The 13,838-nt window shown below is 49.8% G+C and overlaps 1 protein-coding gene across 1 annotated transcript in view; it reads right to left on the bottom strand.

Annotated features, from left to right (window-relative positions):
• Positions 1 to 6,990: 6,990 nt before the first annotated feature.
• BPI (bactericidal permeability increasing protein) overlaps positions 6,991 to 13,838 on the bottom strand; it is a 31,711-nt gene continuing 24,863 nt past the window's right edge. Inside the window, exons 13-15 of the mRNA XM_081097538.1 lie at positions 11,111 to 11,174; positions 10,077 to 10,153; positions 6,991 to 8,521 (exon numbers count right to left, since the gene is read on the bottom strand). Of these exons, the coding sequence (XP_080953664.1) occupies positions 8,483 to 8,521; positions 10,077 to 10,153; positions 11,111 to 11,174 (180 nt within the window). The 3' untranslated portion in view covers positions 6,991 to 8,482. The remainder of the gene's footprint in view (positions 8,522 to 10,076; positions 10,154 to 11,110; positions 11,175 to 13,838) is intronic.

The raw sequence follows: 13,838 nt of genomic DNA, 5'->3' as shown, positions 1-13,838 counted from the left end.
AGCAGCCAATTATGTCTTTCCCACATCGATGTTTCTCTCCTCCTCCCTCCCGCCCTCCCTTCCACTCTCTAAAAAAACAAACAAACAAAAATCAATGGAAACAATATCTTTGGCTGAGGATTAATCAAAAAATATATAAATAAATAAAAATAATAAAAATCTGTTTGCTTGTTGGTATTTAAAATTTTTATTGGGGGCATGGTTCTGGGTAATATTGTATTTGCAGCAAGTAAAGATGATGAAATTTCATTTGGGAAAACAAAATCTATAGTAGGGGTTGTGCTAAACTCATTGGGGTCCCCAAGGACTCCCTATATTTGTGAGTTTTGTTCTACCCTCACCTCCGGGAAGCCTTCCCTCGTCTCCCCCAGGGATTCTGCGGTCCCAGAATCCTCTGCACTTTCTCCACCACAGCATTAGCCATTCTCTGCTGTTTCCTAATTGTGGTCCTTTAAAAATACGGACAAAAATTCTTTGCTACTCCTCCCATCAAAAGCTGCAGTCTGGGTGCCCGCCCTTGAGACTGGGAGGTCATGGTGACTGCCTCAACCAATCAAACGGGGTGGGGTGACAGTGTCTTCCCGGCGGGTCACAAAAGGCACTAAAATTGGGAACTCCCCACACGGAGCACACAGCCCAGGCCTCTCAGCTCCTCTTGTCCTCGGGCTGTGGTTCCTTGAGGTCCTGGCTGTCGCCCCAGCAGCCCAGGTGCTCCTGAAGGCAGGATTGAGAGGACTCAGCCATCCTGGGGGCTTCTGCTTCCTGGGCTCAGCCTGCCGGGGTGGGGACCGGTCCTTTGCTGGGAATCAGGAAACCAGTGTCCCAACCTGGCTCAGCCCTGCCTGGCCTGTGACCCTCAGCAAGCCTTGTGTCCTCCAGTGCCCCAGTTTCTTTCTGTAAAATGAGGACAGAGCAGGTGACTCCCATGGGCCCTTTCACCCTTGGAGAGTGTGAGAGTGAGGACCTCATGGGGACACAGAGGTTTGTCTTCTGGTGGCAGTTGGAGGATGTCCCAGGCTGAGCGCCATTTGTGGGGGCTGGGGGAATTCCCACGGCGGCAAACATTGGACCTTAGATCTGCCCTGGCCGGAGTGCCCTGTGGCCTCAGGCCAGGCCTCCACTGCTATAGGGGCTCCCCCTGCTCAAGGAGCCTTGGTGACCCAGCAGGGGCCCCAGCAGCAGTGTGACCCCAGTGCTGGCCAGAACCCCCAGGCCTTTCTCCTACCAGGCTGTCCACTCACTTCTATGAAAGCCACAGCTGCCACCACCCTGTCACCAGGAAGTCCCACAGCAGTGAACATGCTCCCCCTTTCAAAAGAACAATATTTACTGTGTTCTGATTACAAAGGTTGAAAAGAATTTAGAAAACCCAGAATTTGGAAACCACAGTGCTCGGAATGCTGAGTGGATGGAGGAGGTAATTGTTTTTGCAGTGGTTCTCAACCTTCCCATTGCGCGACCCTTTAATACAGTTCCTCATGTTGTGGTGACCCCCAACCATAAAATTATTTTCGTTGCTATTTCATAACTGTAATGTTGCTACTGTTATGAATCGTAATGTAAATATCTGATATGCAGGATGGTCTTAGGCGATCCCTGTGAAAGGGCCATTCGACCCCCAAGGGGTCGCGACCCACAGGTTGAGAACTGCTGGTTTAAAGAGTGAATGAACATAAAGCAGAACATAGTGCAAGGTGAAGGGTGTGGACTCTGGGGACAGATGGCCTGGGTGTGAACCCTAACTCGCCCACTGGGTACTTTGGGCACTCCGTGACTCAGCTTCCCCACCTGTAGTTGGGTTCAGCCACAGGTGGGCAGAGAGTTCTGGCTATGATCGTGTCACCCCTGAGCCCCTCACCAGTCTCCAGCCCTCACTGGGCGTGGACGTCCGACTCCATTTTTGCTCTTCAAGCTTAGGGATGCTAGTTCCTGGGGCTGCACTTCCTTCACCAGTTTCCTTAAGCCTTTCTCCCAGCCTCTTCATTTGAATCCCAAGAGCCATCTGAGCTGGATTCCGGTTTCCTGCCTGGACCCTGAGTGGCACAATCAGTTCATGGATCTTTTGTAGCAGTCGCCTTCCTCTTGTGGAGAGCTCTGAATTCTTTTCCAAAGTCTGCAGGTCTTGTGCGGGGACAGTGGGCTGGGAGAGAGAGAACTGAAAATACACAGAGATGAATGCCACCAAGGGAGTCTCGGGCGGCCATTGAGAAAGCCTTTGTGGAGAGCCGACATTCTGCTGGATCTGGAAGGTCACACGGAGGTTTTGTGGGGGAGGGAACTGCTTCAAGTGGGAAGCACTGACAGCAAAGAAACCTGGGTCTTTGTCTGGGCTCCTCTCCTGATGGGCTGTGTGACATGGGGCAAACCATGACCCTCTCCGATCCTCACTTTCCCTCCAAGTACAGATGACGGTGTTGGACCAGGACAGCATTTCTTGAATCCTCCAGGGCTCCTATTTATTTATTTTTAAATGTATTTTTATTGCAATATAATTGACCTATAAGGGTAAGGTATATCACGTGTTGATTTGATATATTTATACTAGCATATCCTATGTCAGTGATGGCGAACCTTTTGAGCTCGGCGTGCCGCATTTTGAAAAACCCTAACTTAACTCTGGTGCCGTGTCACATATAGAAATTTTTTGATCTTTGCAACCATAGTAAAACAAAGACATATTTTTGATAATTATTTTATATATTTAAATGCCATTTAACAAAGAAAAATCAACCAAAAAAATGAATTTGCATGTCACCTCTGGCACACGTGTCAATAGGTTCGCCATCACTGTCCTATATAATCCTATATTATAAAAGCCTAATATGCAAATTGACCAAATGGCGGAACAATTGGTGGAACAACTGGTCGCTATGATGCGCACTGACCACCAGGAGGCAGATGCTCAACACAGGAGCTGCCCCCAGCCTGCAGTCCCCAGGCCAGCCAAGGTGGGTGCCAGTGCGGGGTGGCGGGGGGAGGGCTCCCCCAATCACCCCGCCAGTCTCCCCGCAGATAGGCCCTGATCATTGGCCAAGTCTAGGGACCCTACCCATGCACGAATTTCATGCATTGGGCCTCTAGTTGTAATATGATGGCCGCTATAGCATGAACCAACACCTCTACCTGTCGCATAATTATCATTTTGGTTTTGGGGGTGGAAACAATTGAAATCTAGTCTCTTGGCAACTTTAACATCCCTAATACAGTGGTGCTGTCTCCGATCACTCTGCCATGTATTAGATTTCCAGGACTTATTTATCCACTGGTTCTAAGTCGCCCTGAACACCATCTCTCCTACTGCCCCACCCCTCGTCCTTGTAACCATCAGCCTACTCTCTGTTTTTATGAGCTTGGCTACTTAAAATTCCATATGTAAGTGAGATCATACAGTCTTTGTCTTTCTCTGTCTGACTTATCTCCCTTAGCATAATGCTCTCAACTTTCATCCATGTGCTGCACATGGCAGGGTCTCCTGCTCCCTTGCTCCTGCTCCTGCTCCATAGCACTCGTTGTATACACATACCACACAACTTCTGCATGTGAGAAAAGGAAACCCCCGTGAACTGTTGGTGGGCCTGTACATTGGTGCAGCCACTATGTGAAACAGTATGGAGGTTCCTTAAACAGTTAACAATAGAACTACTATGCGATACAGCAATTCCAGGGCTGGGTATTTAGCCAAAGGAAATGAAAACAGGATATGGATGAAATATCGGCACCCCCATGTTCATTACAGCATTATTCACAATAAGATCGAGAAACAACCTAAGTGCCCATGGATGGATGAATGGATAAGAATGTGGTATAGCCCTAACCGGTTTGGCTCAGTGGATGGAGCGTCCACTTGCGGACTCAAGGGTCCCAGGTTCGATTCCGGTCAAGGGCATGTACCTTGGTTGTGGGCACATCCCCAGTAGGGAGTGTGCAGGAGGCAGCTGATCGATGTTTCTCTCATTGATGTTTCTAACTCTCTATCCCTCTCCCTTCCTCTCTGTAAAAAATCAATAAAACATATATATTTTTTAAAAAGAATGTGGTATATATACGCCAGGGATCTTGTTTAAATGCGAATTCTGAGTCAGGAGATTCCTTTGGGGGCCAGGTCTCTGCATTTCTAACAAGCTCCCAGGTGGTGCTGATGTTGGACCTCGCTTCGAGTACAGGGGCAAAATGAGCTCCACGTTCGCAGTTCTGTGTCTCTGTTCACTTCTGTTTTCAGTGCACTTTCCCCTGGCGGTGCCCACACTCCTGAGAGCATCAGCTCTCGCCGGAAGACAAAGATGTTATGAAGACCTGCGGTTCTGGATCTCCGTAGGGTACTTTGAATTCCAGGCTTTAATATTGTTGGCAGCCCCTCTCCTAGCCACCCCCCCCCCTCTCTCTCTCTCACACACACACACACACACACACACACACACACACACACACACACGAGCCCTGAGGCATGGGGATGTACAGAAGAAAAATAGGAATGTCAGTGACAATCCAGTGTGGTTTGAAGCTTGTGTATCATCTACTTGAGATGCCAGGAGACCCCCTGGAGCAGGGCTGGCCAAATGGATACACCACCCCTCACCCCAGGGGGACCCCGAGGAACCTGAGAGCCCTCCCATCTCTCCCTCCCATCCCCTTTGCCTCTGCAATTGGCAGCATCTAAAATCCCAGCAGTGGCCTCATTTCACTGGGTCTTGATAGCTTTGGGGACCCTAAGGAGCTTCTGTTAAAATGAAAATTTCTCAGCCAGAACTTCTTTAATATTTGCCAGAGATCACTTTATTGGATTCCTTTCCCGGAATTCCAGAGGGCCCCTGCTTTTACAGATGGTGAAACTGTAACCGAGAGGGGGAGAAGACTGGCCCAAGTCACACTGTGGGCCAGCCCTGAGCCCTGCTTTCTGGCCAGCCTGCGGTTCCGATTCTTGGGCTCAGGCCTCTCTGGGCAGGCAGCTCAGGATTATACTTTGAGAATCACCGACATAGTGGCTTTGAGTCACTATGAATTCAGACATAAATTCAAATCCTAGATGATTCTGAAAGTAAATATTTACTGAGCGCCTATTATATGCCAGGCATTGGGACTGCAACTATGGCAAGTCCTTATAGTATAGAGAGAAGGAGTTACTGGATTTACTGATATTTAGAGCTAACTTTGATTGCTATGTGTCAGGTCCTGGGCCCACAGGTTGCACATATATTTGATTCTCATAACAACCCTGTGAGGTTGGTATTCTTATGATTCAGATAAGAAAAATCCAAGCCCAGAGAGTTAAATGCCCAGGTTCACACAGCTGATAAATAGCAGAGCTGGGATTTGAACCCAGAGTGTCTGGGAGCACCGCCCATGCTCATAACCACCATGCCATGAGCTTATTAATGATACCACCGATTCCTCCCAACAACCTCACACCAAACACAAGGGCGAGGTTTTCCCTCTACTTTCAGAGGAAGAAATAGAGGATTGGAGAGGGTAAGTACCATCTGGACAGTTGTGCAGCCGTGCATAGCTGGGTTGACTTTTGAAACAAGGGCCCGGTGCTCCCTAGCCCAAGCTCTGAGTGACCTCGAGCGGGCCACAGCACCTCCCCACACCTCAGACTCTGCATCCGGAAAATGGGGACCCCTTGTCTACTTTCAGAGTTGTGAGGATTAGATGAGATAACAGATGTGAAGAGACTAGCCCAGGGCTGGGGCACTCATGGCCTCTGAGGGGATGTGGCAAAAATGCTGAGCACAGCGTTAGTCTCCGCACGGCCCTCCCCTCGTCTCCCCACAGAGGGCACCCCTCCATCATATTGAGTGTCTCCATTTCCAAAAGGAACCCCAGAGGGCAATGCTTGACCCCCAAAGGAAGCTGATTAAATGGAGAGCTTTTAGGAAGCCTGGAGTAGGCAATTCTTTCTGCTTTTTAACAGCTTTATCGACATATATTTCACATACCGTAGCACTCGCCCATGTAAAGGGTACAGTTCAGTGGTTCTTGCTGTATTTACAGACGTGTGCAACTATCCCAGTCATCTAATCTGAGAGCGCTTTCAGCACTCCCCGAGGAAACCGGCTGTCAGCAGGCCTCGGAGCGGCACCGCCTAAGGGAGAAGCTGCCCTGACAGCGGTTTGTAGGCAGCCTGGCAGATGAGTTGGGTTGTCTTGGGGAGTCCTCAGATCACACCCCCAAACAACTGCCTATTTCTCAGCCACTAGAGAGCGGTCTCCAGGGCACAGTGTGTTCCACTCACCAGTCCTCAGGCTCAAGAAATACTGCCTTTTTTTCCTATAGAGTGGAACAGGGGCTGCCTGAGTGTTTTTGGAGAGTAGAGGATGGGGGTGGGGAGGCAACTATGTCCAAAGAGAAGGTGGGAGATGAGGTGAAGGTGCGGGAGGCAGGGCTGTGTCCCTGTACTTACCAGCTCTGCTCCCAATTCCAACCAGAGGGGTCTTTTAAAAACGAGGATTGGATTGTGTCATCCCCTGCTCATCCGTGCTGTGTCCCCACTCATGCTCTTCCTTCCAGCCCCACTGGCCGCTTTTCTGTTTTATTTCAGAGCCTCCGCTAGGCAAGTAGGAAAAGGCACATCCTCTTGGTGGGCAAACTAGAGAAAGGATTTTGTTCCCCCAGCCTGACACCTGTCTACAGTGCAAACCGGTACAACTGAACTTGGTAGTTCTGCCTTGCATGTCCCAAGCATCAGACACACAAGACTTTGACACCTGGGAGGAGTGGAAAGACCATGGGCTGTGAGGGCAGAGAGGGTGGGAATTCAGCTCTGCCACTTGCAAGCTGTGAACCCAGGGAAAGTGACTCAATCTAAGAGGACTGGCCACTTCCCACTTTGGGAGGTGAGAGTGCCGTGGGATTAAATAAAATCGTTCATGTGCTGTGCTTGATCAATGACCCTCCCTTCCCCTGTGGCCCCAGAGCCTCCACCTCCATTTGTCAGAGGATTGATAGTGTTAGCAGAAGTGTGTACATTTTTCTTTAAAAACACCTTTTATCCGCTTTTTCATCACGACAAACGCTTTTGTCTGTTTTTATTATCGCCTGCCTGGATGAAGTCTGAACAACAGATTCTTAACTTATGCACACCCCCTTCCACTCTTGCCCCTCCAATGCTTTCAGAAGTCACAACAAAACATTTTAAAAGCTAACCCTGGTCATGTCACCCCACACCCCACTGACTGCTTCAAACTCTTCCTCACCCCTCTGGTCTCAGACCAGATGTCAGCAGCTCAAAGAGGCCTTCCAGAAATGCTCAATCAATTTGAAATAAAATGCTGTTAGAGCCCATCTAATGGCCTGAGACAGCCACACCTGCTGTTCCATGGCAGGAACTATCCTGAAGCCCCGGAGGAGGCTCACTAAGAGTTCAAGGACGGCCTGGACTAGTGACCTGGCTTCCACACCAGCCTGGAAAGTCACGGGGAAGGGCTAATTGCAGCTGAAAATGCGATCGACTGAAACCTGCAATGGCCTCTGTCCCCTGGCCCAGTTCTGCTTTGGGCCCAAGGGCTGGGCAGGAGAGGAGAGCACAGGCAGCGGTTCTCAACCTGTGGGTCGCGACCCCTTTGGGGGTCAGACTACCCTTTCACAGGGGTCGCCTAAGACCATCGGAAAACATATATATAATTACATATTGTTTTTGTGATTAATCACTATGCTTTATGTTCATTTGGTAACAATGAAATTGGGGGTCACCACAACATGAGGAACCGTATTAAAGGGTCGCGGCATTAGGAAGGTTGAGAACCACTGGATTAAGGGAACCATCATCCTTGGGCCCGAGCGTGGGGCAGGGAAAACAGGCTTTGCAGGATAACTGTTCAACAGCGACACCAGGTGGCAGTGGCAGGAACAACAGCCCAGCGGGCCCATCTACACAGCACTCTGACATGAGAAAGCAAGACTCCCTTTGGACTCTTAGTCAGTGTCCAAAGGGGAGCAATGGCGCTTCTTGCTAACAGAGGCATGTGGGGGCCCAAGGTAGTAACTAGAAAAATGAAGAGGCGACTGTATCTGTGCTGTGCACTGATGCCCAGGCTGGGTACAGCCAATGAATGAATGAATGGACATAAAACAAGAAACAATACCATCACACAGCATTCCACGTTTAAAAAAAACCCAGGTGTTTCTCTTTTTTGTTCGTGTGTGTGTGTGTGTGTGTGTGTGTGTGTGTGTGTGAAGCACAAAGAGACATATTGTGGTTACGCAACTGAAATGCAATTCCTGGCGGAAATGTCTGGGCAGGCTTAGCTTTTGAAAGAAGCTCATAATCCCTAAAATACACAGCACACACTCTCCCAAGCAACAAGGCTCTCCATGCTTAGGTCATTTCTAAACCTGAGTTCAGAGACGTTCGCAAGGGTCTCTGGGTCAAGAGCTAGAGGGGGCGCCTGGAGAAAGGTGGCCTGTGGGCCTGTCGGGGACAGTGTTGACAACCCCTCAGCCGCTGGTGTGCTGGTGTGCTGACAGCCCCGCACCGGTGGCGACTTCAGTTGTAGAGAACATCTGCTCCAAACAGCAGGAAGTTCTAGGAAGAGACACAATGCTGTCAACAGCTGGAAGCGCACCCCCCGTGGTGAGGGTGGGGCTGCCGGGTTGTTAGAAGAGAACTTTGGGAGAGGGCAGAGTGGTGCTGTCCACTGACGGAAAGGCGGGACTGAGGGGCACTCGGGTCGCGCCTCTGGGGTCTGCACATCACAGCGCCCCTGAATGTGTCGTCAGCTCTCAGACGTGCAGACCCCCGGGCAGCTCCGGGGCCTTCATTTGTCACCCCGGCCTCATGGCAGCTCAAGGGAACCCTTGTTCCAGCCAAGGTTGCCAACCTACTTCCCTGCTCCTTCCTGCCCTTTACTCAGAACTTTCACAGATGAAGAAATAAAATGGTGCCGTGGGGTCATTATTTCTTTTAAGGATGAACTTGGGAAAAGGTGGGCAAATAGGAGATGTGTTTTCTCTGCTCTCTCATCGACTTTCTCCAGTCTCTTCGCCCTATTAGTTCCCTGGTCTAAAGAGTTGGGGGTTGCTTGGATGTTGGGAATGAGGGACGGCAAGGAATCTGGGTGGTGGGGTTCCCATGGGGCCATGAGGTTATCAGGAAAGACAATGACTCAGGTAAGGAGGGCAACAGGAGGCGATGGTTTGTTGCAGAGAGATCAGCTTCGCTGGGACAGGCTCGGGCCTCAGAGTGGCATAACGGTGGCTGCTGAGCCTGAGCCGATGGCCGTGACCAGGGAAAGCCCATAGTGGGGAAGGCAGAGCTTGGGCAGGAACCCGGGGAGCTCCCTCTGGGAAGGAAGGGGAAGCAGGAAGCAGCAAAGGGGACTGAAAGGCCCAGGGAGAGGCGGCTGGCAAACAGGGAGAGGGGGCTCTTTGAAGCTAAGAAGACTGCTCCCAAGAAAGAGGTAAAGAGTGCCCGATGCCGCTGGGGGTCGGGCTGGGAGAAGGGCAGGAGGAGGTGGGCCGGACTGGTATCTGAATTTGCCAGCCACTAACCAGGCTTCATACCCACAGGCGTGGAATGACGCCGATGCAAAAGAAGAGGCATGCAACAATAATTAAATGCAGCCGCTGAGGCTCTATGGCACCAAGGGAGTTCCATTTTTACCAGGTGTCAGGTGCAAATGATGCAGCCAACAGTTAAAAGCAGGGACCTGGCCCTGGCCGGTGTGGCTCAGTTGGTTCGAAAAGTCGCTGGTTTGATTCCTGGTCAGGACACATGCCCAGGTTGCAGGTTGGCTCCCTGGTTGGGGTGCGTATGGGAGGCAACCAATCAATGTTTCTCACATCCATGTCTCTCTCTCTCTCTCTCTCTCTCTCTCTCTCTCTCTCTCTCTCTTCCTCTCTGTCTAAGAAAATCAATTAAAAAATATATGCAGGGGCCTGGCTTTGGATCTGAACTTCATTAAATAGCCACGTGGCATTTCTGAGTCTTGGGCTTCCTTCTCTGTTTATCAAGAGCGCCCACCTTCCAGGGGTGCTGTAAGGGTAGAAAGTGCTTGGCACGGGGCTTGCATAGGGAAAGCTTTTCAGCACCAGTTGCAGTTGTGGAGGAGACAGAGTGAAAAGAGGCCTTTGGGACTCACCTGGTAAGACTGAAGCACCAGGTTGAAGAGCTGGACGTGGGTGGGCAGTGGGAGAGGGTAGCCTTTCTGCAGCCTCTCTGCAATGGAGGTTCAGGAAAGGATCAGGGAGGAGACGGGAGGAGATGGGGCCAGGTGGGCGGCCTCCCTGGACTGGAGAGAAACCTGGGACCCTCGCATTCCCGCCCCATCACCCAAGCTCACGTCCAGGACCTGAGCAGGCCTCCTGACCACGATCACCTGCTGAGGGTGAGCACCCTGCTGGTGGGCACCAGGCCTGGGTGGCAACCAGGGGGCGCTGCTCACACAAGTGTGGACGGCCTGTGGACATGTGATTGGGGGTATCTACTTGTGGTTGCAGGAAGCCCCTCCATGTTTAGGATGAAATCAGAGATGGGCGGTGGCCAGGGATCAGCTCTCTGACACCACCACGTTCTGAATTGGAACTCAGGACGATGCTAAATTCAAACCTGGTCTCCTAGGTCATTATGAAGCTACATGTGTCCAGGTGGGAGGATGAGTCAGACTCTATATGATAATTTGTTGCCTTCATTTATTATTTTTAATAGTCTAGCCACATGCTATGTGGGCCTCTCTGTGTACCGTCGCCCCTGGCTATGCCAATGTTAGCGGCAGGCTCACCAGTGTGGTGAGCATAAGACCTTAGCGGGGACTCTTCTCCCCTGGCCTTCCTCCCAGAGTTGGAGAAAGGCCAAGGGCTCTGGCTTCAGAGGTGGGATGAAACCCAAGCTCCATCTCTCACCTGCTCTGTGGCCTGGTCATTCAACTTCTCTGACCTCCTCCCATGAAAGCAGGAGATATTAATAATCCCCCACCTCATAAGGATCAGATGGGCCTTAATAAGAATGCCACCCATGCGGAGTTCCGTTTTCTTCATCCCGAATCTGGGCCAGGTGCCATCTGAGGTGACCACCCCTCAGCCCCCACACCTGGAGCCAGGTGTTAGGTGGCTCTAAGAACTATCCCTACTACTTCTCCCAGGACTAAAGCTCAGGTGTTTCTGCAAAGCTCCTTACCGTTAACCTTGGGAAGCACAGTCGTGGGCACAATGTAGTTCATGATGGCCTGCAGCAGCTCAACCTGGAAACCAGAGGAGGACGGGACCCACGTCAGGAATGCAGGCAGCGCGGTCTTCCATCACCCTCCCTCCCACGCAGGGCACCTCCCAGCTGGAAAAGGCTGAGAGATGGACCCCAGTGATGTGAAAATTCTGCAGCTCGGTCAAGGTCACGGAAGTGGAAGTGGTCTCTAACTCTAAAGGTTCCAGTGGCAACGCAAGTTCTAGAGCAGTGATGGCGAACCTATGACGCGCGTGTCAGAGGTGACACGTGAACTCATTTTTTTGGTTGATTTTTCTTTGTTAAATGGCATTTAAATATATAAAATAAATATCAAAAATATAAGTCTTTGTTTTACTATGGTTGCAAATATCAAAAAATTTCTATATGTGACACGGCACCAGAGTTAAGTTAGGGTTTTTCAAAATGCTGACACGCCGAGCTCAAAAGGTTCGCCATCACTGTCCTGGACTCTAAGGTGCAAGGCAGAGAGTATTTAAATGTGAAAATGCGGGCTAGAGGGCACACTGGCTCAACCTATCCCAGGGTTATTCAGCGATGTTCATCAAAAACCTTAAAAACGTGTGCGTTTGGTGGGCTGCGAACATGCCTCTAAGGCATTTATCCTGAGGAAGTGACCAGGATGTGGGCAGAAACAGATGCAAGGATGCTCAAAGAGTGATGAATGTAACAAAAACAATGGAATACTACTCAGCAGTAAAAAAATAAAAAAAATGAAATTCTGCCATTTGTGACAACATGGATGGACCTGGAGGGTAAATAACTCAGACAGATGAAGACAATACAGCATGATTTCACTTATATGTGTGGTCGCCAGAGGGGAGGGGATGGAGGGGGGGGGAACATGGTGGAGGGGGATATAGTCACTTATAGTGTGCTAAGTTGGCACGGTGACAGATGGTTACTGGACTTAGTGTGGTGATCACATTGTAAAGAATATAAATGTCAAGTCGCTGTGTTGTACACCTGAAAACTAATAGAATATTGCATGTCAGCTATACTGTAATAACAGTTGTTCAAAAAGCAGCCTACATGTCCACACTTGGGGAGCCATCTGGAGGACATGGTGGCACTTTGATGCTAGGAAACTACACAATTGTTATGCATGACAGTGTAGAAGTATAATTATAATCACATATTTATGATATTTTTCGAGTAAGGAAAGTGGGCTGTGGAAACCACAGAATTGCATTTTGTTATTGAATACTCATAGCAAAAGGTGAGGAAGGATATACTTCAAATTATTAGCTAATGGGGAAATTAGGAAATGGTTTTTATTTTCTTTCTTTTGAAAACCTGTAGGTGCTGATTGTTCTATAACGTATATGTTTTGCTTTTGCAATGAAAAAAAAAGTCAACTATAATGTAACACCCTCAAGAGCATTGCCTGCCATGGTGACATTTACAACTTGTAATTATGCACATTTTTGTTTCTGGAACAATTGAGCTTCCTCTCCCAGGCTGTAATTCTCTGGGCTCATCAAACACGGTGCCCTTCTTCCCATGAATCTAGGAACTTAACATTTTTATCTTCTGCAGAAGCAGCAGTTGGTTACCCACTGAGTCATCACACTGTGGTGCCTTAGCACCAGTGATGCCATGAGAACACAGTGCGGTAGCTGTGAGCCGTTTTGTTGTTGTTGTTGTAATCTCTCATCAGATGGAAAGGGCTGGTTGGAGTTCCATCGGATTTGGAGGGACACTGGGGCGGTCTGACTTTGGGGTTGCACCCATTTGGTGGGGGTACTGGGGCAGTGCCGTAGACCAATTCCAGCATGACATAATTTTAAGAGTTTCATCAAGGTTGATGAAACTTGGGGACTCAACAGGGTTGAGTCACACATATAGTCACCTGTTGGGAATGGCTAAAGGCATTTCCCCAAACCTGAATAGGAAACTGATTGTGGCTGCCAGACAGTTAAGGGGCATCTTAATCTACATGTCATTGCCTCCTACTGGCCAAACACCTGAACAACCGTAGGCTAATTCCCCCAAACTGACAATGCTTCTGTAGCCTTTGAAACCTTACCCTTTGAAGTGTATTATCTCCACCTTGCCTTAGGACAAATTGTGTGAATAAAAGCAAGGGTCCTAGACAAGGAGGGAGTCTTCAGTTCCTTTAGCTGAAGGTCCTCTGACCCCCAATGCCTTTCAAAATTATATCTCATCTCCGGACTCTTTATTAGTCTCTGGATTCCTATGTCATCTACGCACAGCCCCTTTCCCAGATTCCTGAACCCTTCTTGATGCTGGGACAAGAGCCCCAGCAGGGCAGGAGATCCAAGGAAATGTTCTCCAGGGGTTCACCAAGAGGCCAGGTGCAGTAAGGCGCTGTGGGCAGAATCCGCATGCTGTGGCGTCTAAAGGGAGTCACCAGGGTGATGCTCACTCGGGGCAGCTGTTGAAGAGCATTTGAGCTGCTACTTACGTGGGCAGCTCACCAGCAGGGCCCTCCTTGGGCGAGGGAGGCAGGGGTGAGTCTACTTAATGATGGGCAGGGATTTCAGGTACTGGCATCATCTACCTGGGCTGGTGAGAACCCTGCTCCTCTCCCTCCCACCTGCCCTTCTCCATCTCAGTGACTTTGCCACTCACCCAGCTGCTCAAGCCAAAAATCTAGGTGTCATTCTTCAATGCCCTTTCCCTCACCCCACACATCATATCT

The sequence above is a fragment of the Myotis nattereri genome (assembly GCF_964212035.1).
Source record: "Myotis nattereri genome assembly, chromosome: 8".
NCBI lineage: Eukaryota > Metazoa > Chordata > Mammalia > Chiroptera > Vespertilionidae > Myotis > Myotis nattereri.
Note: the sequence above shows the minus strand (reverse complement) of the source record. Positions and strands in the feature narration are given on the sequence as shown.